Genomic DNA, 25460 nt, shown 5'->3' on the forward strand with positions numbered 1-25460 from the left:
TCCCCCCCCCTTTCTTCTTCTATGCTGCCACTGTAGTGAGCTGGAAGCAGTTTGTTCAGGCTCCTTTTCCTGTTCACGCTTCCTCTACACAGTGGCATTCTGGCATTCTGATGGTGGGCGTCAGCAGCTGCTCCGGGATGCCCAATCACGTTCCACCCTGATGAGCTGGGGGCAGGGATTCCTTGGCAGGCCAAGGAGGCAACCTTCCTTCTCTGGCCTACCCAGTCCCTGTGAGGCCAGTCACACTCCAGATCCTGGGGCCAGTCTATGTTGGCTTCCCTGTCCTTCCTCCCTGATCTGTTATGGCAATCAAGTATGGGGCTTTGCCATGTTGATCTCTTTTGCTCTATGTTTTCATCATAATTCTACAGGGGCAGTTTGGGTATTGGGCTGGATCCATTTATGGGAAGACAGTGCCTGCACACCTGTCTTCCCCAGTTTGGGGTTCCCCTTAGGGAATCTTGGAGCCATTCAGGGACATGTCCAGCTCATGGGCTGTTATCCAGCTTCATCCCCAGGTGACAGGGGAACCATGCAGTGGCCTATGCCAATGTGGAATCCCAATACCTGTGATTTCGCCCAACAGGCGGGCCAATACGAGTGCCATCAGGGGCAGGCAGGTCACCCAGTGTCTAGATCCATGCCCTATGCAGTGCCAGTGCTCCAATGGCTGTAATCATTACAGTTGTTGTGTTTCACCGCAGCACTCTGTTGTCTGTTTGTCCTCTGTCACCTCCCACTCTCCCCTTGTTCCAGTGCCCTGTTATTTTACCTATAGTAAAAGTTTTCAAGGTGTACAAAAAATTGGCTGTATGGAAAACACTTATAGAAGGCAGAACTACATCCTCCAATGGTAGTGTGCCTTGTAGAAGTCAGCATATTTCACCACAGAATCAATTAATATGCATTGAAGATCAGGTTTTTAACTGCAAGAAACTGGGGCAAGGGAAGAAAGGAACTTTCCTCCCCATAGTTTGCCCTTGCATCCATCCCCACAAATTGGCACATCCACTTTGGTTTGGGGAAAGGTAGGCACAAATGCTTAGTGGTCTCTGATTAAGCATGCTCAAGTACCCACTAGTTTAGCTTACATCCAGCTTACCACTTGTGAGCAGCTTGGAGCCAATCATACAGTTGACTGTGGTTGGGGTTGTGTGATTATGTTGCTTTCCTGCCCATGGACAGTGCTTTTTTTCCCAGCAGCCATCCCACCCATTGCTCACCAGTACTGCCTCTGATTTCAAAAGGTATCTAATTTAAAAACAACAACATTCAATTCCAGTTGAGAGTTATCATTTTGGTTTCTCTATTTGCCTTTGGTGTCTACTTGTTATGATCATTTATCTGATTTATCTTTTGTTGATTGACGTTGGTGGAAGCATACCTCTGTAATTTTTGTTTGTTTCCATCAGTTATGCCATAACATCAGGAATATCACCTAATGGTAGAAATAATGTAAACAGCGAAGCACCAATTTCAGTTTCTTAAGAAAAATGTCAACTGTGGCAAGAAGTCCAGATGTTGACAACTGAAACTATAAGAACTAAAGTTGTAACTAGAGATGGGAACGAACCACATTATGAACTTCAAAAACCCACGGAATTGGTGATCGCGTGATCGCAATCCGGTGGTTCGTGATTGTCCACGGCCAACGAACCAGTGTTCGGGAGACGCCTGGTTCAGTGCATTTGGCTGCGGTTCGGGAAGCCAGACAGTCAGGCACCAGCAATCAATTCCCCTGGCAATGGAGCCGGGGAAATGCCTGAACTCTGTCTGCGCTCCTTCTGTCGTCCTGGAAACCCGAATGGAAGCCCAGCTTACCTTGATCGGCAGGTCTTCCTTCCAACCATGGAGCTGCAAAGCGGTTACAAGTTGGGAGAAGACACCCAGGGGAGGGAGGGGGAAGGGGGTGTCCTGTAGCCATGGGCAGTCCAATCTCATCCCTGCAAACCCTGATAGGCAGCTCTGACAGCCAAACACAGACCTCCTGCGTTGCTCAATGGGACCTGTGCTTATAAATAGCTGTGGGCTCCCAGGCTGGGTTTCACTTTCAGTGAGCAGTGGAGTGGGAAAGAGCTCTTGCTTGCCACTTGCTAGCCTTTGGGGAGAGACACTGAGAGTATAATTGAGCTTGGATTTTTGTGGGAGTTTCCTGGGGGCCTTGGACTGGAGAGGGTATAACTCCAAGATCCCTTTTGCAATCTTATCCAAACTTGGGTGATGGCTGTAGAAGAGCCTGACTCCCTGGGAATATGGGCTCTCTAAGTGCCACGGGGGCTGTTCCACGCCCAATGAACCGTGACCCGCGAACTGGTTCGGCAACGGAAAATGTTTGTTGCTGTTCGCGACATCGGGATCGTCGTCGGCACCAAACCACAAACCGCAGTCATTGAATTTTTTTGGTTCGTGCCCATGTCTAGTTGTAACAATCGGGCCCTGTAGAGTAAGCATCTGCTGCAGAAACACAAAATTCTTGACACAAACTTTGACACTTCTGTGCTGGTTACCTGAAAATGGTGACAGACATGAGAAGGGTGATGGTGAAATGCAATGACAATGGGACCAAGAGATGGGGAGGTCAGGTTCTCTAGAGCCAATCTTGTATAAAATGTATATACTGCATATGTGGCATAGACACGAGTCACAAAGCAGAGAACTGGAAATGAATCATAACTGGAACTAGAATATTTATTGCTGTTTATACAATCAAAATTCTAAATGGGAGTGAAACAGTTGTTTATTGCCAATCCATTACCGAGTTATTTGTTTATTGGCATATGTTAAACCTATGTTTACTGGTATGTCTTTCATAAAATCTAAAAAGTTCTAATAATGTGAAAGGATCAGAAAGGAACCTTCATATAGTAGATATTTAATCTTTTTCTCTAGGAATTTTTGGAAAGCATGAGACAAAATTTGTAAGCATTGTTTAATTTGTCAAACCTATCCCTGTGAAATTCTGCAGGATTTTTTCCCTGCAGTATAAAACAAATTAAATTATGCATTTCAGCATATAAGAAGACATTAATTCAGATTACATGGTATTTATTAAAGAAATGCATGAATGCCATGTGTTCAGATTTGATTAAATATAGATGCAGCCATATATATGTAAAGACTAGCAACCCAGCCCATTGTGTAAACAACAGGTTTGGAAGAGGTGCAGCACCACAGCAGGCTTCTCTGTCAAGGACATTGCAGTGCCAGCTTTCTCCATTGCAGTGGTGCTCCGGGCCTCCCAGCCATGTCTGTGGCTGCTGCAGGGGCTCCAGAGGTCTGTGCCATCATGGTGGCATTCCCCCTTGCTGTGGGGCCTCCGGAGGGCCACGCTGGAGCACTGGGCCTCCCCACCACCTCCATAGCTACTGTGGGATCTTGGGAAGGCTGCGCCAGCACTCTGGGATTCCCCATCACTGTGTTGCTGACAACTCACTGCTTCTGCCCCAGGACAAAAAGTGAGTCAGCAACATGGCTTAGAATCATAGAATCTTAGGGTTGGAAGGGACTTCTAGGGTCAGGAAGGGACCTCTAGGCTTGCCTTTTGTGTATTAGAGGTACATAGTTCTTGCTTACTGATTAACTGAAACAATATCAGTATTGTTGGTACTTTTCATTCATATAATAATAGTGATGTACTTATATACCGCTCTTCTAGATAGATTAATGCTCCACTCAAAGCTGTGAACAAAGTTAGTGTTATTATTATCCCCTCAATATAGTTGGGGAGCTGGGGCTGAGAGGAGTGGCTTACCCAAGTCCACTTTCTGAGCTCATGGCAGTAGGGGGATTCAAACAAGCAAAGTGCTAATTTGCACCCCAACCCCATAATCACTACGAACCAGTATGCATATAATGGAAAACAGCTTTATTACTGGAAAGTCTACTAAATGGTTTCTTCTAGGGAAAAATAGTTGAAACATGCAAAATAGCTGCCATCTAGAAGTAAGCCAAACCATAAAAGGGGATATTCCTGGGAGTGATATTTTAATCTGTTTATTTATTTAAATATTCATATCCTACTGTTCTCCCTATTGGAGAGCCATAGCAACATTCTCTCTCTCTCTCACACACACAAATACAATTAGACAGAAAAACAACTAGCAAACTTGCTTGGCCATGGACTACTTTTGCTTATATGCTGCTTTTTATGCCATTGGGAAAAAATCATGGTATGCCTATAAGTTCCTGTATGTTTGTCCCAGTAGGTCAAATAGCAGCTCCCCAATACAATTCAGATTAGAGATGGGCACAAACCACAAAAAATTCGAACTATGAGGTTCATGGTTTGTGAGTTTTCACGAACCAGGAACCACGAACTGGCATGAAGTGGGTCAAGTTTACAAACCAGTTTGTGGTTCGTGGGGTTTAAATGCCCCTTTCCGGCTGCTTAACAGTGGCAGGGAAAGGGGCATTTGACAGTTTAAATGTCCCTTTCCTGCCTTGCAAGAATCCCCCTCACCATGTGCCAGCTGATAATTTAAAGGGCCCTGCCACTTGCAAGCGGCAGGAAAAGTTTAAATGGCCATTTCCCTGGGGGAAATGGCCATTTAAACTGCCCCTTTAATATGACCCAAACAAACCAGTAGACCAGTTCATGGAAGTTCACAGAAATGAGCTTCCACAGACCACTGGTTTGCGAACCACAAACCAGCCTCGTTCGGTGTGTTTTTTTGGGTTGTAATTCAATTCATGCCCATCTCTATTTAAGATCAGAAAAATGACATGGAAGGAAGGAATAACCCTCTTCCTTGAGCTGCACTTCCAATCCGAATCACACTCTCAAATGCTTGATTTTTTCAAGAAAAACGAAACACTTGAGTCTCCTGTATGAGGGAATGTACAAAGGATAAGGGGAATATTGTGACTGTAAGGTTCTGCCAGGTAGATTTTAATTACTTCACTACATGAGTCCAGATCTGCATCAGTTAAACCTTTATTGATAACCTACTAGTTCAGCTATCCATAACAGGGTAATTGCCAGGAAAGAAATTTTGTGCCAAGCCACAAGCCTATATTGAAATCTAAGTACAGCCCAGTTCCATCTCCCCTAGCTACCAGTTTAGCCTAGGTTCCCACTTCCCATCCCCCAACAGCTATGTTATGTGTAAGACCAAAGCAAAGCAAAGCGACTATGAAGGAAAGTGGAGAGGATGTTTTAGAAAGTTCAGAAGTTCCAAAGTTATGTATCCACGACAACAGTTCCTCTTCCCAGGCTGAGCGCTGGAGGTAGGCAGATAAGTTGGAGACAGATAAGCTCAGGAAGTGACCCCCCTCCTCTGCACGCTTTCACAGAAACACAGGAGACAGCCGCAGCTGTCTCTAACCTAAGAGCACAATGTCCGTTAGAGTCCAGTCCTAGGCCCAGGCCTTTTCCCAGCAGTCCAGCAGTTCTCTGAAGTATGGCAGGGGATGCTAAGACCCTGACAGTGACAAGAGCACCTTAGTTAAGCCTAAAATACCTAGAATAGTGGTTTAAATGCTTGTTCTTGAATGGATCTGTATCTTTGAGCTTCATTGTGCCAGTTAATACTTTTTTCTGTGCTTGTCATTGTGCCATTGTGGGCTATAAAGCCGTAAAGCTGGATGTCTCTACTCCTACCTATCTTATGTCATCTCATGTCCAAAATGCTTGGTGTTGCTTTTCATGAGCCCCATATGACTGATAGTTACAATCTAGTCATGGAACCTAGATGGAGGAAAGACAGCAAAATGAAGTATATCTCTGATCCTTATGTACAATGTTGGGCTGCCAGGTTGCCACATTAGGATCTCACAGGTGGCTAGTCTGCTGTCCTCTCCACTGTCAACAGTGTGCTGCTTGAGCTGTAACCCCCTATCCCGAGGGCTCCCTGACCCTCAGGAACAAGTTCTTGTGGTGGTATGGTACAGAAAATGGGTGTAGGCTGGAAGGATGTGTTCTGCCAGTGGCATTTTACTTTTACATTTTTATGTCTAACCCATAGATGTTATCTTGCTCATAAATATCATTCAGTTAAAGGTGGATGTTGAACAATATTTCAATAGCAAAGAGCATCTACATATTTTTATTGATTTTTAGTGTACTATATACATTATCATATAGTGCTAGAAAAACACCATCATGCCCTATTTCCAGAAGCAAACTTACATTTTGGAATGTTCAGTTTATGTTCTCTGCTGCTCAAGCTGGATATATCTTTTCACTTACTAATTAATGGGCATATTCTTAAGGTAAGACCTCCTTTAGCTGATAAATAGTACAAAGTGGTTTCATAGAAGAAATCATTAAAATATATTTATTTTCAATTTATATTCCGCCCTCCCCCAGCCCCGGCACCAGGGTTACTGGCACCTCAGGCAATCCTTGTGCGCGTGCTCTGCGTGTGCATGCTCCCAGGCTGCGCAATGACATCATCATGTGATGATGTCATCATGCAGTGACGCCGGGGCCATTCGCTGGTGGGGGGCTGGGGCAGCGCGAGGAGGTTGCCCATGCTCCATCTGCCACCCTGGCAGCCTGCCGTCCCTGGCCTGCGGCTGCTGTGCCCGCCTGAGGGCCTGTGGCGGCGGCGCGGGGCTGGCCGCCGACGGTGCTGCGCGCACCTCCACCCCCAGCACCCCCTCTGGTGCCCCCTCCAGCCCCATGGTGCCCGCAGCCCCCGCCTCACGGCCTCAATGGTGGCGCTGGCCCTGCCCTCCCCACATTTTCAGCAGGCTCAAGGCGGATTACAGACACATTATATAAAATGATTAAGCATTTTCTACTTATTATCTACTGTTCTAGTAATAACTTAATAAATATAGTACAAAGTACATAAGCCAATGCATCCCATTCATTTGAATTTTCAGGCAGTGAATAATTTTGTTTTTGTGGGATATATATGATTACCTTGTTGATGAAGAAAATATAAATCATAGTATCTATTTTATCATTTTCTTCTTCACCTTACAAAAAGGAAAAGATGCTATTCATTCAGTTTCTATTATTTATTTTTGCAGCTTGGCGTAGGAAGTTGTTTTGGAACTCTGATACCACTTCCAACAAGGTTGCAAATTGATGCACTAACAGTTATCACTGAGGAGAACTGTGACATTCTCAAAATTTCCTCCGTGGAATATTTAAGAGTAAAAGAGGTAGGCAAATTCCTTTCAAAATATCACTTAGTACTCATTGCTTGTCACCTCACATAGTGTTTCCTTTACGGAAGATTCTCAAGACCTTTCCTATGAGTAAACTCGGCTGGTGCATATTGGCCCTCTCCATTCTTTCTCCTAGCAGGCCTGTTTGCTACTCCGTCTGTCATGGAAAGGGAGATGTCTCCAGACTGCCTCCTTGGCTATTACCTCTTCTGCACTCCACCCTCATGTTTGCTGATCAGAGTCTCTTATATCTTCCCTGCCTAGTGTTGGTTTTGCTAACAAGGCATCATGTTACTGCTGATTGTAGCACAAAGCTGCAGCTGCACATCCTTGCTTCCTTCTTTCACAAATCGTTACAAAGCAGGGCTGTTCGAGGGCTGGATGAAAAAAATCTCTTGGACTAGATGTGGACTTCATGTTGTAGTTTGCCCTCCCCTTCTGTAAAGGCTGGTGTCCCACTGCAACTTTGTTCCGTAAATGCACAGTTAAAAATCTAAACATTCTTCCCCCCACTTCCAGTCTGCATGGGGGTGGGGTTAGCAATAAGAAAAAAATTGAGATCTGGTAACTCTTGTGCATTTATTCAGATCTTGTCAGATCTTGAAAGCTAAGCAGGGTCAGCCCTGGTTAGCACTTGGATGAGAGACTACCAACAAAGTCCAGGGTTACTACTCAGACAGTGGCAAGCCACCTCTGAAAGTCTCTTGCCTTGAAAAAACTACAGGGTCACCATAAGTTGGCTGTGCCTTGACAGAACTTCACCACCAAGCAAGTTCTGTCAAGTGATCCTTTGGGCTTGATTCCACAAGTCACAGTTATGTATAGTAATTCATAGAACTTAAAATGCAGATCAAACTACATGTGAGGTCATATGTAATTTAGTTGCAAAACAGTCGTAAGGGGAAAGCAGAGGTTTTAATTTTTTTCCACTAAACCATGGCCCTTTTCACACTGCTTACCTTCACTCACAACAATGCGGAACATTGCGCAAAAAACGCAGAAGATCGCATTTTCTCGCAGGAGATTTGCAAATCGTGCAAATCTCGCGCGAGAAAACGCCATCTTCCGTGTTTTTTGTGCGATGTTCCGTGTCGTTGTGAGTGAAGGTAAGCAGTGTGAAAAGGGTCCATTTGTCCAATTCCCCTCCATGGGCTGCTTTTAGGTCTAGCAGGGGAAAAAGGCAAATACCCATATTGTGCCTGTCTTTCCCTGCTAATTAGACTAAAAGCAGTCATGGGAGATAGTTTTGATCATGGAATTGGCATGGACAGCAGAGTTAATCTCTCTTTTCCTTTCCCATAATTCTAATCATATTACCCCTTCGTCATGTGGCTGCTTTTTTAAAAAAGATTTTAAAAAAGAGAGCGATGCAGTCATGCAACTGAGGGTTAATTTATAGTTTAATCTTAAGAGCCACATTTCTACATAGAACTTGACTGGATCTGGAAGCCTCTTGAGTCCCAGTACACTTGCCATAGTCTAATCATGCCATACTGAGGCATGGGGAAGGGCATGCTCCCTTCCAGGATTTTTGTTGCTTCTTGTTAGCATAGGTTAAAAAGTAATGGTTTCAGGCAATAATTAATACTTTAGGGTGATGTTCTGACCTCATGGCTGTTAAAGGCACTTAGGGTCAGGCATTAAGATACATTTTGTACTTGTACAAAAAACATTCCAGTATCACATCAATTATGAAGGAGAAACCAATGGATTATTCATGAGTGTTCCCTCCTCCATTCATTCTTTTACAAGTCATGGCTTGTAGGTGTTTGGAGAGGACCACAAATAACCATACACTTTTCAATGGATGAACTGCTCCTGAGGTCTGTCACTGGAAACTGGTAAAAATTGTATTATAAGGAGGGGTCCTTGGTGGTGCCTAATAAATAAATATTATTTGAAGGGCAAATGAGGCAGTGAGAATTAACCCCCTTCCCTCTGATTTCTCAGCTTATGCAGAAATACTACATTAAACATCATTTATATCTATGGATCCTTTTACCCCCATCAAATTAGTAATGACAACATTCCATGAGCCTGATTCAAAATGAGCTTACCACAGTTAAATAAATTTGCCTCCTATTTGAATTAGCCTCAAATTAAATCATTCATGTTTGGACTGGATTCAGATTGGTCCCTGTTCATCACCACTACCAATGTGCCAGATGATCCCCCCTTCACTGCCCCTCTTTCCTAAAATTACCCCGGCCATCTGGAACATCCCTAGTGAGAGATGCTTACAGTAGTGGCCTTACTGGCTCCCAAGAGAATGAAAAGAATATTCATTGATGTCATGAAGTATTTCCCATAGTTTTGCAGCATCACTGAATATAATAATAATAGCCACTGATATACCACTCTTCTAGACAGATTAGTGCAGTAAACAAAGGCCGTTTCCAGATGGCTTACCTGCACCCGCAACGTCGTGCCACATTGTGGGGAAAATGCGAAATATCGCGTTTTCCCCGCAACGTGGCACGACGTTGCGGGTGCAGGTAAGCCATCTGGAAACTGCCAAAGTCAGTGTTATTATTATCCCCACAATAGCTCAAGGGAGCCAGTGTTGAGAGGAGTGGCTTACCCCAGGCTACCTACTGATCTCATGGCAGTAGTGAGATTCAAACCAGCAAAATGTTGACTCGCAGCTCAACTATTTAACCACTTTTCAGACTTTTCAGTTGGAACCTCTAGCTGTGCCCTTAATATCAGTTTAGGCTATGTAACATCAGGTCATGAAAAGCTTCAACTGCCCATTTCTGCTCATTGTGACAGTTTGATGACATCACTGCTAGGTTTGCACCAAAATGGCATTATGGCACTGCTGAACTCTTCCCCCAAGGCCTCCACCCCCAAGTTTCCTGTCTGGGTACAAGCAACCCTAATTAAAAGAACCAGACACCCTCTTCCCCTCCAGCTGGCAACCTGAATGGATGCTTTCAAGCATTTTCACAAGGAAGCTGAGGCTTGTTATTCTCTGTGGTCTCCATGCCACTACCTCTCTTGCCAGTAAGGGATTGGTGGGGGGAGCCCTGGCAGTGCAGGGGCAGTGCTAAATTGAAATTGATTCCAAATTGGGCCCAAAGTCTGGAGGAAATTGGTGCTGACCTGGAAGGGCTCCATGCAGGTTTAAATTGTTGAAATTCATTGGCATTCAACCACCCTACCATTCTACCATTCAGTACCATTTCTATATCAGATGGAAGCTGCCTATCAGAATTTGTAGTGCAGAATGACCGCTGTTAAGGAATATTGCAGTCACATATTTAGGTGGAAATGTGTAAGCTCTCTAAAGAAAAAAGACTACCTGACACTCCTGGCTAATTGGATAGCAATCCAATTTTTGATAATTACATACTGTCATGACTCCCTTCACACTGCCGCCTACCATAAACCTTTCTTTACAGGTTCTGGTATTCACAGGCAGTTCAGATTAGTCACAATTCACCACTCATCTTGTCTTTCTTTGCTAGGCAGAGAGTCCTTACCTTTTCACACTCACAGGATCCTTTCTCTTCTTCTCTCAGAGACATCACCAGATGGGAAAGATGTTTCCCTGTATTAACCACCCCTCACCCACCTATTGCCCAGGACTGTTGGTGCCAAGGAACTTTATACTGCTTTACTTTTCATTTTGTACAGATCTGTATTTGTAGCACTGCCAAGGGTTTATAGGTATGTGTATGCATGTATATGTGTTTCTTTCCCCAAACACAGATCACTTTTAGTCAATCGAGATTAACTATAAATAAGAAGTGAACTTTTATTAAAGGTTTAACAACATAGAAGTAGTTCAGAAAGATATACATAGTTTCATCATATTTGAATTGTTGACCTTAGAGTTTATTCATACGTTCAATTCTTTTTGTTACTAAGTATAAGTTCCTTTATCAGCTGAGACACTCAGCTGCTGTCTCTATTTCTAGCTTTAAAATCTTCCTCTGCTCTACGCAGCTCTCAGCTCTCTCTAAACTGTCACTTAACCTCCTTTTCCAACTGTCACAGCACTCAACATTCTGTCAGCTCCCATTGGCTGTTCTTAGGGAAAGGTGGAACTGGAGTGATCCAGCACACATACTTTCAAAACTTGATCCAGATATTTCAGACCAGTGTATTGAGTTCAAGTACCTCAGTATGCATTGAACAATGCAACCACCCGATTCAAATTTTTCACTTAACCAAGTATCTTCTTTTATGTATAATTTTACACTTTTATGCTAGTTTTGAGCCAAAATGAATCACATTACAAATGCTGTAAGTAATTTTATAGAATGAGATAGTACAATGTAAAATAATTACCTGTTCTTATTTCCTGGGACATCAGTTTATTACAATTTCCATTATTTGTTTGAGTTAGCTTTTATTAATCCTTTGTTAGAACTTTGAGTAGCACTATGCATTCAAGAACATAAAAAGGAAAAGTTAAACAACTGAGGTGTTATGTTCTCTCAGTGCCTTAAAACTGCAGGCTTTATAAAGAGGACAGGATGAGTGTATGGTGAGGAAACCAAATCTTGTTAATCTCAGACTGGAGCCGCATCTCCTATAAAGCTTCTTTCTGTTGCTTTACAACTCAGCTGCTTTTGATTTACTAAACAGCAGCTTATACTTCAAAGACCAGTGGGCCTTTGTTGAGACTGATAGGATCAACTTTGACTTTAATTTATGCTACAAGCATAGCATATTAGGAAAACAAAGCCTAATGCACTCATTTCTTTAAAAACTCTGATCAAAAGCATATTCTTTATTCTGAAATGATTTTTAAAAAAATGTTTATACCTTACCTTTTTGCCAGCAAGTCTCCTTTGACTGTTTAGATCTCTGGTCATGGCTGGAGGACATAAGATGTAGCATCATGTGGATGCTAATCATGTTTGAATCTGGTCAATACCCTGACCTGTATCCTGCCTTGAATTCAATGATGGAGGAAAGGTGAGATATAAATGCTACAAATATGTGGTGATACACAGTAAAATCCAATACAAAAATGTTTGAGTAGCTGAAGAAATTACTTCCAGGAAGGAAAGGAAGCAGCTAAAAATGCTTGAGAGAGAGAGAAAACACTTTTGAATAGTTCAGTCTTAAACCGAGCTGTACCCTTTATGTCTACAGAAGACAATCTGTTTGGGATTATACTGTAAAAGAGACAGATCTTTCTGGGGAGGATATTACATAGATGGGACACTGTTGCAGGACAAAGTAATAATAATAACAATCTGTGTTTATATACTGGTCTTTTAGACAGATCCCATTTGAAGGGGAAGTGGGGTCTGTCAGGATCTCTGGTATTGTTTGACAGCTGCCAGCAGAGAGGGCAGACTGCCACGTGGGGCCTCCTGTACAAGTACGGCCCCTCATGTTTGACAGCAGGGGGGTCATTAGGCTTGGTGGAGGTTCCATACGCCTGGCCGGCCAGGTGCCACCCATACCATGGATGGCTCGCCCTCAGGGCAGAGGGGCTTGCCCAGACAGGTCAGGACAGAGGTCCATGAGTGACCCCAGGGCCTGACCTGTACCACTTAGTTAGGCCCTTGATATTATTATGTTCTGTTATGCTGTTGTCAAAATAAATGCCCTTTAGTACCCAACAATTGCTTCTGCCTCTTTATTCCACCTGGGGTGGCAATTCAGCATACCCAGCTTGCAGCTTGCTGCTTTAAAGCTGGGGGCCATGTTTTGCCGTGTCGACAGAGGAAGAGAAGAGCAACGTGCCCCACTCAGAGCAGTGAACAAAGTCAGTGCTATTATCATCCCCACAATACAGCTGGGGAGCTGAGGCTGAGAGGACTGACTTAGCCAAGGCCACCTGCTGAGCTCATGACAGTAGTGGGATTTGAACTAGAAGAGTGCTGACTTGCAGCCTGACCACTTAACTACTGTGCTACAGAAGGTCCCATCCCCAATCTTTTCCTCTCTAACTTCTGATGTTGAGAGCACCTGAAGTAAGACTTTTAAAGTTGGTATGAAAGGGCAGGTTTAGATGGGTGTTGGCAGGTTTTTTGGCATTGTTGTCCTTAGCCATTTAAAATTTCATCAATAAAAAAGAGCATTCTGAACTAAAAGCTCTTATCTTCTAACAGCAGCAGAATATGGTCAGAAGAGACCAGTGGCAGTCTTAGTTTTCAGTTTGGCTGTCATACCTTGAATCAGCTGAAGTTTCTGAATAGTTTTTGAAGGCACACAGTATTTTACAGTAATCTAGAATATGTATAATGGTGGAAGGCTATAATGGTCCACCAGTCTATGCCATTGAAGGATGTTTTGCTCTCCCTACAAGGAGATAAAAGCAGTACACACAGCTTTCTTTCCCTCTATTTGTCTTCACAACAGCCCTGTGAGGTAGGGTGTGCTGAGAGAATATGACAGTCCTAGTCAGCTACATGGTGCGCTACATGGAGAAATAGATTTGAACCTGGGTCTTAAACACTCTAACCACCTCACTGTCCTGGGTGGCTGTTTTTCTAAAGTGTTGTTTACACTAATCACATTGGTGGCTCACTGGTCAGGGATGACTTTGGTCCATAGAAACAGTGCCTCCAGTTTGGGTCAATATTTTGTTCTCTGGTGCTGTGGACATTAGGCTCAGGATTAAATATTTTGCTTATACAAGATGATGTAGAAACAGTAGACTGGTGGGTTTTATGTCAAATGCTATACTGATAGGCTGCATTTCTTCTAAGAGGACAGAGGCAAACATTTTGTTTGTACACAGTGGCATACAAGTAGGCTGCCTTGCAGATGAGGGGGGTATTGAGGTAAATGCTACATATGCCCCCTTGCCAAATGCCCTGCAATGCAATCAGTGGAACAATCCAACAAATACTTGGATTTAGATCGATGGGCAACTTTTAACCTGTCACTATTTAACGTAAATATGTTAAAAATGAATATTATACCTAGAATTATATGTGTTTTGCATATAATTCATTTTCTTGCAGATATATTCATAAAATTAATGCTTTGTTTTGGAAATTTATGTGGGGCTACTTACCACCCCATATTTCTCTAAAGAGGATGCAATTACCATTTAGTGGAAGAGGATTTGGCTTTCCTGATCGTAGTTGATATCATCAGGCATACTTATTAACTTGTACTAATTTATTGGAGTGTTCCTCCCAGTTGGATTGTCCATCTTGGGATCTTTTGGAAGGTTCTTGTCTGGGCCCCCATTTTAAATGGAATGCATTAGGGTTTACTCAGGTTAAACTGGATTGTGTTCCTCCTGCAATTTCTGCAGTTAGAGAACTATGGAGCATAATGTGCTCAGTCACATTCACTTTGAGTTTTCCTCCTCTTGCACTCCAACTGTCTGCCCAACCACTTCATCACTTGAAAGTCCTCAATGAACCAAGTAGCATCCCAGGCTCTGCAGGAGGGTAGGAGGAGCTCCCTAGTGATCATATCAACAGCCTGGGTCATCTTCATATTCAGCCAGGGCTACAACAGGAACACTGACTTTGCTGACTGGAAAATCTTTAGATATCAGGAAACCATCAACTTCCTAGGGTATACTGTCCTAAATGCCACCCCCGCCCCTTGCAGAGGTTCTGAGTGTCCATGAATCTAAACCTCACCAGGTAATGGTTGGTCTATGACAAGGACAGTGTGGAAAATTCCCCCATTACCAAGCTATGCATTTTGTCCCTAGAGAAAACCAGATCAAATGTTCAAGGATGAGGATCATGGGTCGAGGGTCTCCAATGAACTCCTGGCCAATTTTCAGCAGATCACATATGGCCTGCTTGAATTCTTGCATAGAATAGTGGATCTTAGTGGACCACCTGGGCTCAGGAGCACATGGTCTGCAGCTGCTAGAGGAGGTAAGGGCTTTTTGCCTTTCTTGGCTGTGGTGGGTTAAGCTGAGAAGCTAAGGGTGGTCCTCTCTAGCTTTGGGGCTTTTTGTGTTTAGTTCTGTGTTGATTTGAGTGTAGTTTTGAGGCTGAGTGTGTTTGGGCTTGATTGTGTTTGAGGGTGAGTGTGTTTGTAAGGCTGCTGGGGGTTGCTGGAGTACAAGCCACACACCCCCCCCCCTTTGTGCTCACCTCCTGTGCTTAGCAGGAAGTGACCTTTTGCATTGAAAAGGCAACTGCTGGGCAGGGGCAGGGCAGAGCAGAGTCACCTGGGCTCAGGAGCACATGGTCTGCAGCTGCTAGAGGAGGTAAGGGCTTTTTGCCTTTCTTGGCTGTGGTGGGTTAAGCTGAGAAGCTAAGGGTGGTCCTCTCTAGCTTTGGGGCTTTTTGTGTGTAGTTCTGTGTTGATTTGAGTGTAGTTTTGAGGCTGAGTGTGTTTGGGCTTGATTGTGTTTGAGGGTGAGTGTGTTTGTAAGGCTGCTGGGGGTTGCTGGAGTACAAGCGACACCCCCCCTTTGTGCTCACCTCCTGTGCTTAGCAGGAAGTGACCTTTTGCATTGAAAAGGCAACTGCTGGGCAGGGGCGCGAGCCTTTGGCGCGAGCTAAAGGGCTCTTGGCCTGTGGCTCTTAGCCGGGGGATCATAGCCGTTTTCTTTCCTCTTAGTGTGTTATTCCTAAAACAGAATAATGAAGTCAGAATGCCAGCAGGGGGTTGGGGGCTTTCCAGTGTATTGCACTGAGTGTCACATGTATGACTATCTGCCTTCTGGTCAGAAGTCCTGGATGTGTGCTCGCTGCAAGGAGCTCCTGGTTCTCAGGGAACGAGTACGTACCCTTGAGGCCAAGGTGGCTGACCTGGAGAAGCGGAGACAGTTAGATAGGCACGAGGACGAGATTCTCAGGGACAGGATAGATGTGTCCCACTCTAAAAATGGCAGCGTTCTTGTTGTCAAGGAGAATGAGGATCTTGTGGAATCAGGGCACCGTACTGAGGATAAGGGGAACATGCCCTCAGAAGGGACCTCTTCTTCAGTTGGTGAGCAGGTTTCCTTTCGCATCAAGGAACCATCCCTGGGTGGGGCGGGAGGGAGGCTCTTGGTAGTTGGTGATTCGATCCTTAGACAAGTAGATAGCTGGGTGGCACAACCGCGTTCTGACCGTATGGTGACTTGCCTGCTTGGTGCGAAGGTAGCGGACATTATGCGTGTTATAGATAGGCTGGTAGATAGTGCTGGGGAAGAGTCAGCGGTCGTGGTCCATGTTGGAACCAACGATGTTGGGAAATGCAGTCGTGAGGTCTTGGAACAAAAATTTAGGCTGTTAGGCAGGAGACTCAAGGCCAGGACCTCCAAGGTAGCCTTCTCAGAAGTGCTACCTGTTCCACGCGCAGGGCCAGAGAGACAAGCGCAGATCAGGAGTCTCAATGCGTGGATGAGACGATGGTGTAGGGAGGAAGGGTTCAAGTTTGTTAGGCACTGGGATTCTTTCTGGGACAAGCGGGAGCTGTACAAGAGAGACGGTCTCCACTTGTCCCGAGAAGGAACCCGGCTGCTGGCACTTAAAATCAAAAAGGTGGCAGAGCAGTTTTTAAACTAAATGCTAGGGGAAAGCCGACAAGAGATAAAGTGTCTCTGGTTCAGGATGGTTCATCTCAGAGAGATGAAGGGCTAGCTATAACACTTCTACAGGGAGATAGATTAGAGTTGTCAACTGAGATGGAGACAAACAGTGCAGATGACCTAACTACGTCTCGAGGCAAAGTGTGCCGGGGAAGTTACAGGTGTTTATATACAAATGCTAGAAGTGTCCGAGGTAAAATTGGGGAGCTGGAATGTTTAGTGTTGGGCGAATCCATAGACATTGTGGGCATAACAGAAACTTGGTGGGATGAGGAAAATCAGTGGGACACGGTGATTCCTGGATATAAATTATATCGGAAGGATAGGGAGGGAAGGGTTGGTGGTGGGGTGGCTCTATATGTCAGAGAAGGTATACGTTCCAGTAAGATTGAGAAGGTAACTGAATTAGATTCGCTTCTGGAAATGCTATGGGTTGAAATTACGGGCCCAAATGGAAACTTAACTGTGGGAGTTTGTTATCGCCCTCCAGATCAGAAAATAGAGGAGGATTATAAAATGATGACAGGATTAAAGATGGCTGCTAAACAAAAAAAACTGTGTTGTAATGGGTGATTTTAACTACCCACACATTGACTGGGCCAATGGGTGTTCGAATCGGGGGAGAGAAAGTGAGTTTCTAGACTGTGCTATGGAACAGATGGTTACAGAACCTACTAGGGGAGAGGTGATCCTGGATTTGGTCCTGAGTAATGCTGAAGACCTGGTGAGAGATGTAAATGTGATTGCACCACTTGGGAACAGTGACCATAATGTTATTGAGTACAACATATGTATAAATAGGAAATTGCCAAATAAGACCAACACAGCCATGTTTAACTTCAAAAGGGGTAACTTTTCTGAGATGAGGGGGTACGTGAAGAAGAAACTGAAAGGGAAAGTAAAAAAGGTCAAAACACTTGGGGAATCTTGGAGACTATTTAAAACTACAATCCTGGAAGCTCAAATTAAATATATACCGCTGGTTAGGAAAGGCACAAATAGGTTTAGGAAAAGGCCAGCATGGTTAACAAGCAATGTAATAGAAGCTGTAAAAGGTAAAAAGGATTCTTTTAGGCAGTGGAAAACTAGTCGGAGTGAGGTTGATAAAAAGGAGCATAAGCTGTGGCAAAAAAAGTGCAAGTCTGTGATCAGACAGGCAAAAAGGGAATATGAGGAGCATATTGCAAAGAACATAAAGAAAAACAATAAACAATTCTTTAAATATATTAGAAGTAGGAAACCAGCTAGGGAGGCAGTGGGGCCCTTGGATGACCAAGGCGTAAAAGGATTACTAAAGGGTGATAGGGAAATGGCCGAGAAGCTGAATGCGTTCTTTGCTTCGGTCTTCACTGTGGAAGAGAAGAAGTGCATGCCCACTCCGGAAGCACTGACTTTGGGAGGGGTTTTGAAAGACCTGAGTCACATTGAGGTGACGAGAGAGGAGGTTATGCGACTGCTAGATAATTTAAAAACTGATAAATCACCGGGCCCAGATGGCATACATCCAAGAGTTCTGAAAGAACTCATGTGTGAACTTGTAGATCTCCTCACAAAAATATGTAATCTGTCATTAAACTCTGCATCTGTTCCTGAGGACTGGAAGGTAGCTAATGTTGTCCCCATCTTTAAAAAAGGTTCCAGGGGAGATCCGGGAAATTACAGGCCAGTCAGCCTGACGTCAATACCGGGTAAGTTGGTGGAAACTATTATCAAAAATAAAATTAGTGGGCACATTGATGACCAAAAGCTGATGAGGAAAACTCAGCATGGGTTCTGTAAGGGAAGATCTTGTCTCACCAATCTGTTAGAGTTCTTTGAGGGAGTGAACAAACAAGTGGACAAGGGAGACCCGATAGATATTGTTTATCTTGACTTCCAGAAAGCTTTTGACAAAGTTCCTCATCAAAGGCTCCTAAGTAAGCTCAGTAGCTATGGGATAAGGGGCCAAGTCCTCTTGTGGATCGAAAACTGGCTAATTAATAGGAAACAGAGAGTGAGTATAAACGGGCACTTCTCACAGTGGAGGGTGGTGAGCAGTGGGGTGCCACAGGGGTCGGTATTGGGTCCAATGCTTTTTAACTTGTTTATTAATGATTTGGAATTGGGATTAAGCAGTGAAGTGGCTAAATTTGCAGATGACACGAAATTGTTCAGGGTGGTGAAAGCCAGAGAGGATTGTGAGGCACTCCAAAGGGATCTGTCGAGGCTAGAAGAGTGGGCATCCATGTGGCAAATGAGGTTCAATGTAGCCAAGTGCAAAGTAATGCACATTGGAACCAAAAATCCAAAATATAAATACAAGTTGATGGGGTCTGAACTGGCGGAGACTGACCAAGAGAGAGATCTTGGAGTCACGATAGATAACTCACTAAAAACGTCAGCACAGTGTGCGACTGCCATAAAAAAAGCTAATGCTATGCTAGGGGTTATTAGGAAAGGGATTGAAAACAAATCAGCCGGTATCATAATGCCTCTGTATAAATCGATGGTGAGGCCTCATTTGGAGTACTGTGTACAGTTCTGGTCGCCACACCTTAAAAAAGATATCATAGCACTGGAAAAAGTACAGAGAAGGGCAACTAAAATGTTAAAGGGTTGGAACACTTTCCCTATGAGGAAAGATTGAGGCGCTTGGGGCTCTTTAGCCTGGAGAAAAGACGACTGAGGGGAGACATGATAGAGGTTTACAAGATAATGCACGGGTTAGAGAAGGTAGAGAAAGATGTGTTTTTCTCCCTTTCTCACAATACAAGAACTCGTGGGCACTCTATGAAATTATTGAGCAGTCGGGTTAGAACAGATAGAAGAAAATACTACTTTACACAAAGGGTGATAAACACATGGAATTCGTTGCCACAGGAGGTGGTGGCAGCTACAAGCATTGCCAGCTTCAAGAGGGGACTGGACAAATATATGGAGCAGAGGTCCATCAGTGGCTATTAGCCACAGGAGATAGATGGTATTCTCTTTGTGGGGAGGTGGTGCTCTGTTGTCTTGATGCTGGAAGGAAGGCAGTGGGAGGGCTACTGGTGTCCTGGCCTCACTGACAGTCCTTTAGATGGCACTGGATTTCTAGCCACTGTGTGTGACAGAATGTTGGACTGGATGGGCCACTGGCCTGATCCAACATGGCTTTGCTTATGTTCTTATCTTGATCCCAATATATTCATAAATCAAGCGTGTCTGTGCTATGAATTGACTATGTAGTCTACCCCTTGAGGAATCTGAAAAGAGGAAAAGTTGCATTTTGTTGCGGCCTTTCCTCTCTTGCTTTAAGAATATTTCTCCCCCCGCCTGCCATATCCCTTATTGCTACTCTTAAACATGAAACTGTCTTTCAGGAATTAGCAAAGCGTGGAAAACTTGCCAAAGAAGAATTAATCCGTGGATCTCCATTTTATCAAAACTGGCCTTTGGTATTTATCTTTCAGCTGGCTGCTCACCTAAAATGGAAGAAGTTTCCAAAAGGACATGGTAAGGCCATTAATGTGGCAACCATTTTTATGCATTTCTGGATTCTTCAATTAAAATATGTTAGATTCAAACTGTGATGCCTGATTCAATCTCACCTTCTCAGGACCACAAGAACCATGTGGCAAATCTAGTGTATGTGAAAATACATAGACAGTAATAGACATAAGGCGAAGCTACAAGTGACGAATGACACTTGAACGGCAAGTGTATTTCTCCCTGTTCACTTGCGCTCCACTCAATCCACTTGCTGTTCAAGTGTCATTCGTCACTTGTAGCTTGGCCCACAGTTTCAAATGGGGTTTGCCACTAATATGGCAATCATGAGTCAAATTTGTACTAATGAGTCTTGTAATGGGGAATTCCTGAAATCTGGGACTCAACATCATGATTTTGATATCTATACACCAGTTTTCTCTCCAATCAAGACCCAAAGCAATTTACATTATCATTCTCACCTTATCTATTTTATCCTTACAACATTCCTGTGAGGTAGGTTAGGCTGATGGCGTATGACTGGCCCAAAGTCACCCAGTGAGCTTTCATAGTAGAATGGAGATTTGAACCAGGGTCTCTCAGATCCTCGCCCAACACTCTGACCACTATGCCATACTGGTGTGCCTTTCGATAGCAAATAGTAATATGGGTGGGAAGGCATGGAAACATGCAACAGGAAGATGTCTTAGGGCTGAATTAGACATGACGGCATTCCTGTGTCAGAAATGGGGACTCCACTGCTATTTTAAAACCTGACACAGGCAACTTAAAAATATTGCAAGGGTAATATGATGGGATGAAGCCCTCTTGCTTTCCCTCCCCCCTGCTTTTTCAAGTACCAAAATAACTGCGGGGAAGGTGTTTTGGAAAAGGAAGGAGTGGGGAGGAGAAACAAGAGCTCCTTGTCCCACCGCACTGCTGGCCAATCAGGATTGGGCTCTCACAGCATTTTTAAATCATCTGTGTTAGGCTTTAAAATGATGAGGGATACATCACATCTAGTCAGACCCTAAATCAATGGACTTAGAAGGGAATAACTCTGCTTAGGATGGCACTGTGTGTCATTTATGAGAAGAAAAAGGAGATGTGGATGTAGACTTGCCATTGTCACCAGCAAACTCACCTTGTATGTCACATCTACAGGGCTGGTGCGCCCATTGAGGCCAGGTAGGCTGTGGCCTCAGGGCGCGGGGTGCCGGAGAGAGCGCCAGAGGAGGCGCGGGGGGGGGGGGAGCGCACGCCACAGAGCTGCAGCCTCCTATCCCCCCGCCCCACCCCGCCGCCACCGCCACCAGCACACGCCCCCGGCCAGGCGCAGCAGCCGTGGGCAGGTGTCTGTGGCGGCACAGGCAACCAAGCAGGAGAGCTCGGAGGCCACCCGCGCACCATCCCAGCCGCCCGCCGCAGCGATTGGGCCGGCGGCACGCGTGCTCCCGTGATGATGTCACACGTGACATCATCACGCAGACCGGTGTGTGTGTGCGTGCGTGCGGGGCGCCCCGCCCGCCAGCTGGCTGCAAGCGCCGAAAACCCTGGCACCACTGCTGCACATCTACTTCCACTTGTTTTGAAAGTGTAAGAAATGCAGTGTAACATTTTCAGACCATTAAGGAAGGATTCTATTGAATATCTATTTCTGTATACTATGCGTTGTCTATTATAAGTTTAATTCTTATGAAACTATTAACTGATTTATACTAGAATGCATTAAATGGGTAATCTGCATTGTAGTAGAAAAGCAGAGAGTCTATCAAATGCTTTAGATTAATTAGTTATTTTAAAATGCTTATTATCCCTTTCTTTGCAATGAGCAGTGTACACAGTTTGATTATCTGATTGTGCCACAGCATGTGTCTCGATACTTAGTAGCTTTAGCTGATAAAAGCAGTAAAAAAAAAAAAACCTAGCTAAATTCCATATATTTTCTGCTACATAATCTCATTAGAAATCTCCCTCTCCACCTTTATTTTCTTTTTACTCCTGTGATTTATATAATTACTCTTTTGGCTGATCCTATTGAGATCATGGTTTTCAGCTGCTTGCATTAACTGTTGGAACACAGATTTGTAAGAATAAGCAAACTACAGTTCAGGCAGGTACTCTAAATTGATGTCTCTTGACTCTGCAGGATTTCATAATAATTTACAATGACATTCCGTCATTTATACAGTGTAGATGGGGAACCTCAGGGATGAACTTCATATATTACTTTTTAACACAGAGAATCATAAAAAGATATGAAACAACTGAAGAGAGGCTATGTGATATTTCTTTTGGTCATCTTGAGACATGCATTGAAGAGCAGAGTCTCGAGCAGCCATGCCTTGCTTATATACGCTGGGGTTTGTCATTATATCTCAAAATAGCAGACACTGCTGTATGATGATACCATTTCTTAGTAAGCAGTATGTTTCATTAAAATATATCACTACAGCTCTCACACTGGTGCATCCATTCCTACACCTCAGAACAGTGACTTGACTATATCAACACAGACTTGAACATGTAAAAATGCAAAAATATTGTCATTATTAAATCTCAGTGTTTCAAATACCATATACTACGATTTCTTTTGCATCACTTTCTGATATGGCAGTCTTCAAGGCAGAAGACTATGGCACACTGCAGTTTATTTTAGATCTTCTCTCCCAAGGATTTTGAGAGCACAATAACAACAACAACAACAACAACATTTGATTTATATACTGCCCTTCAGGACAATCAAAATAATTTGTTGATTTTCTCACCCTATGCTGAGATGTGTGTGAACTGATTGAGATAAAACAGAGATTTCAGGCACACCCTGTGCGATTTGTGATTAAAAATCATAATAGACTTACATCTTCTTGGAGCTTCAAGGTAGCCAGCCATTTGGATCCTCTGTATTTTTAACTGGGGGAGCTGCAAGATGGTAAGGTAGAGTGGAGGAAGAGAAGCAGAGGTACTAAAGGGTATGGCTAGATGAAAGGAAGGAAGGCGGTATTAGTGTGTGAGGATGACACTTTGCCAGAGTTTGAGGGAGGATGAGGATCAGCAGATGGAGTGGCCAGGGGGGATTGGGAAGGCAGGCATGTTTGGACCTCTCTCAGCTGCACCCACCTCACAGGGTGATTGTCGTGAGAATAATAATAACACTTTGTAAACTGTTCTGAATGAGCGTTAAATTGCCCTGAAGGGCAGTATATAAATTGAATGTTGTTGTTGTTGTTATTATTTCAGATGCTAAATTTTGCCCCCCAGAAGCAGCACTGCAACTTGCTCAGCTCAGGTGCTTTGCAGTTTTACTGAGCTGGTCTGAAAGCAGCTTACGTGATTTGCCACATAGATTTTTCAGACAGCTTCTTAAACATTTGCTTGGCTGAGTTCACTGAGGACAGGATTTCATTGCCTTCCTTAGAAATTTACAAGCCCATCTTGTGATATTTAAGAACAGGTGTTTGCCTCATTGTCGTGCTTTAAATTTTCTTTTTTCTTACCCTTGTGTGCGAACACTTCCACAGAGACATCCGCCATGGAACATTATGTGCTTTTAATTGGTAAAAAATGTTTTGGGATGAAAGGTGCTGTAGAAAATATAAAATATTACTATACCTCACTCTGCTTAATTGGGACAGCTGCTTTACTGTAAATCTCCTAGGAAGATGCTTTAGCCTAATGATAGCTTACTGTTTATGGCTTATTCTGAAGAGGCCCTTATTAGCATAAATTGTGAAGAATAGAGATTGATTTAGCACACACCCAGTCGTTAAATGATGCTGAACAAGGTGGGCTCCTGAGATATGGCATTTTTGCACAGATACTGAGAAAATAAACTGAAAGAATATCTATTGCTAGGACATGCTCTTTTACTAGCAGCCCCTCTACCTAGGCTAACAAGAATGAGATAAGAGAGAACAATGACCTTTGCATTTTAGAAGAGCAAGTTGAGGTTTAGTTAACCTTTCATAAAACCACACAATGGGAAAATTCTAAAGGCCAGCTGACTCACATCCACCCACTTGCTACTCAACTTATGAAACCCGCACCATGCCACAAGCAGAAAAAAGGTGCCTGCAGAGCAAAGATTCAGATGACTCAAGAAGAGGTACTCATCTGAGATTCACTTCATGCTAGTAGCTACTGTTATTGAGCAGAAGTGGCTTCTGGAAGCAAAAGTAAGGCTGTATTTCCATTGCACTGGTGTGTTTTCAGTTCTAACGCATTACCAATGCAGTCTGAAGCAGTTATATCCTTCTAAGCCTGTTACTACAACGGGGTATAACTGTGTTTAGGATTGCTCTCAGAATCAGTCACAGCTGAAGAAGTTAGATGTGACTCACGAAATCTCATACCCTACCACAAATATTGTTAGTCTTATAGGTGCTACTGGACTCCTGCTCTTTTCTACTGCTACAGCCATGTATGACAACTTACTCTGGTTTGCTTTTGTAGTATGTCCAGAACCACAAAAACAGGAGACCTGGTTGGCCATACTGGATGGTTGGTGGGCTACTTTTGGCTTAGTGAATCACTAGTTATGCAGGCCTGGGTTAATTTTTCTTTAGCTGGTCAGTTATATTTTCCATCTGCTTCTTCTTCTGCTATTTATAGCTCTGGTTCTTTCATTTACGGATAGCCTTGCAGTAGCATAGTAGAAAAGTGACATAAGTCATTCTTTGTCCCCTATACAGTCTCTAGTGCAGGAGCAAACTGGGAAGAAAAAACAGCCCTATAAAAGGGCCTGCCCTACCATCCTCTGGCCCTGTCCTCTCTTAAGGAGGAAGGAGGAGGCAGAAACAGCCTGGCCAGCCAGGCCCATGCTGTTTGGGGCAAGGCAGAGCTGGTGCATCCTTCACTACATAGGGCAAGGGCCCTATGGTGGCTTCTGATAGCAGATTGCACCTGCCCCATGCAGGGCAACAGCCAGCCCTTTCTGGGGGTCAGGGAGGCCCTAGTGGGGGACAGCTCCCCCAAGCCATCAGCCCACCCAGACTTTTCCCAGTGGTTTTAATGGCCAGTTTGCCCCTGGTAAGTGTGAACCACAGCTTTTTGTGCAAAGACAAGTTCATGATAATAGTGTCATTATTATCATTAGATTTCTCTGGTTTCTTTAAGTGGAAAATGTATGAATTTATGTCACCTTATTGTATGGCAAGAGACTTCAAAGGGGCTCATAATAAGAGTTTAGTAAATGCATTTCTCCCTCTGAGTTGGAGAACATCTTGATGGGCAATTCCCACTGTCCATTTAGGGAGGCAAAAACAAATTCTTTCACTTCCTGTCTCTGACATGGGAGTCACCCTCCTCTTCAGTTCTTTTCCTGCATCAGTAGGGAATGCAGCTTAGATCAGGCTTTGCCTTTATCTAATCTCTGATTTTCAGTTTCTCTTCTCTACATTTATTATTCTGTCCTATTCCTACATCTATA

General features: G+C 43.8%; 1 protein-coding gene across 1 annotated transcript in view; it reads left to right on the plus strand.

Annotated features, from left to right (window-relative positions):
- CNBD1 (cyclic nucleotide binding domain containing 1) overlaps positions 1-25460 on the plus strand; it is a 239462-nt gene that overhangs the window by 137629 nt on the left and 76373 nt on the right. The window contains exons 6-7 of the mRNA XM_054985894.1: positions 6979-7113; positions 19927-20059. Of these exons, the coding sequence (XP_054841869.1) occupies positions 6979-7113; positions 19927-20059 (268 nt within the window). The remainder of the gene's footprint in view (positions 1-6978; positions 7114-19926; positions 20060-25460) is intronic.

The sequence above is a fragment of the Eublepharis macularius genome, chromosome 7 (genome assembly GCF_028583425.1).
Source record: "Eublepharis macularius isolate TG4126 chromosome 7, MPM_Emac_v1.0, whole genome shotgun sequence".
Classification (NCBI taxonomy): Eukaryota; Metazoa; Chordata; class Lepidosauria; order Squamata; family Eublepharidae; genus Eublepharis; species Eublepharis macularius.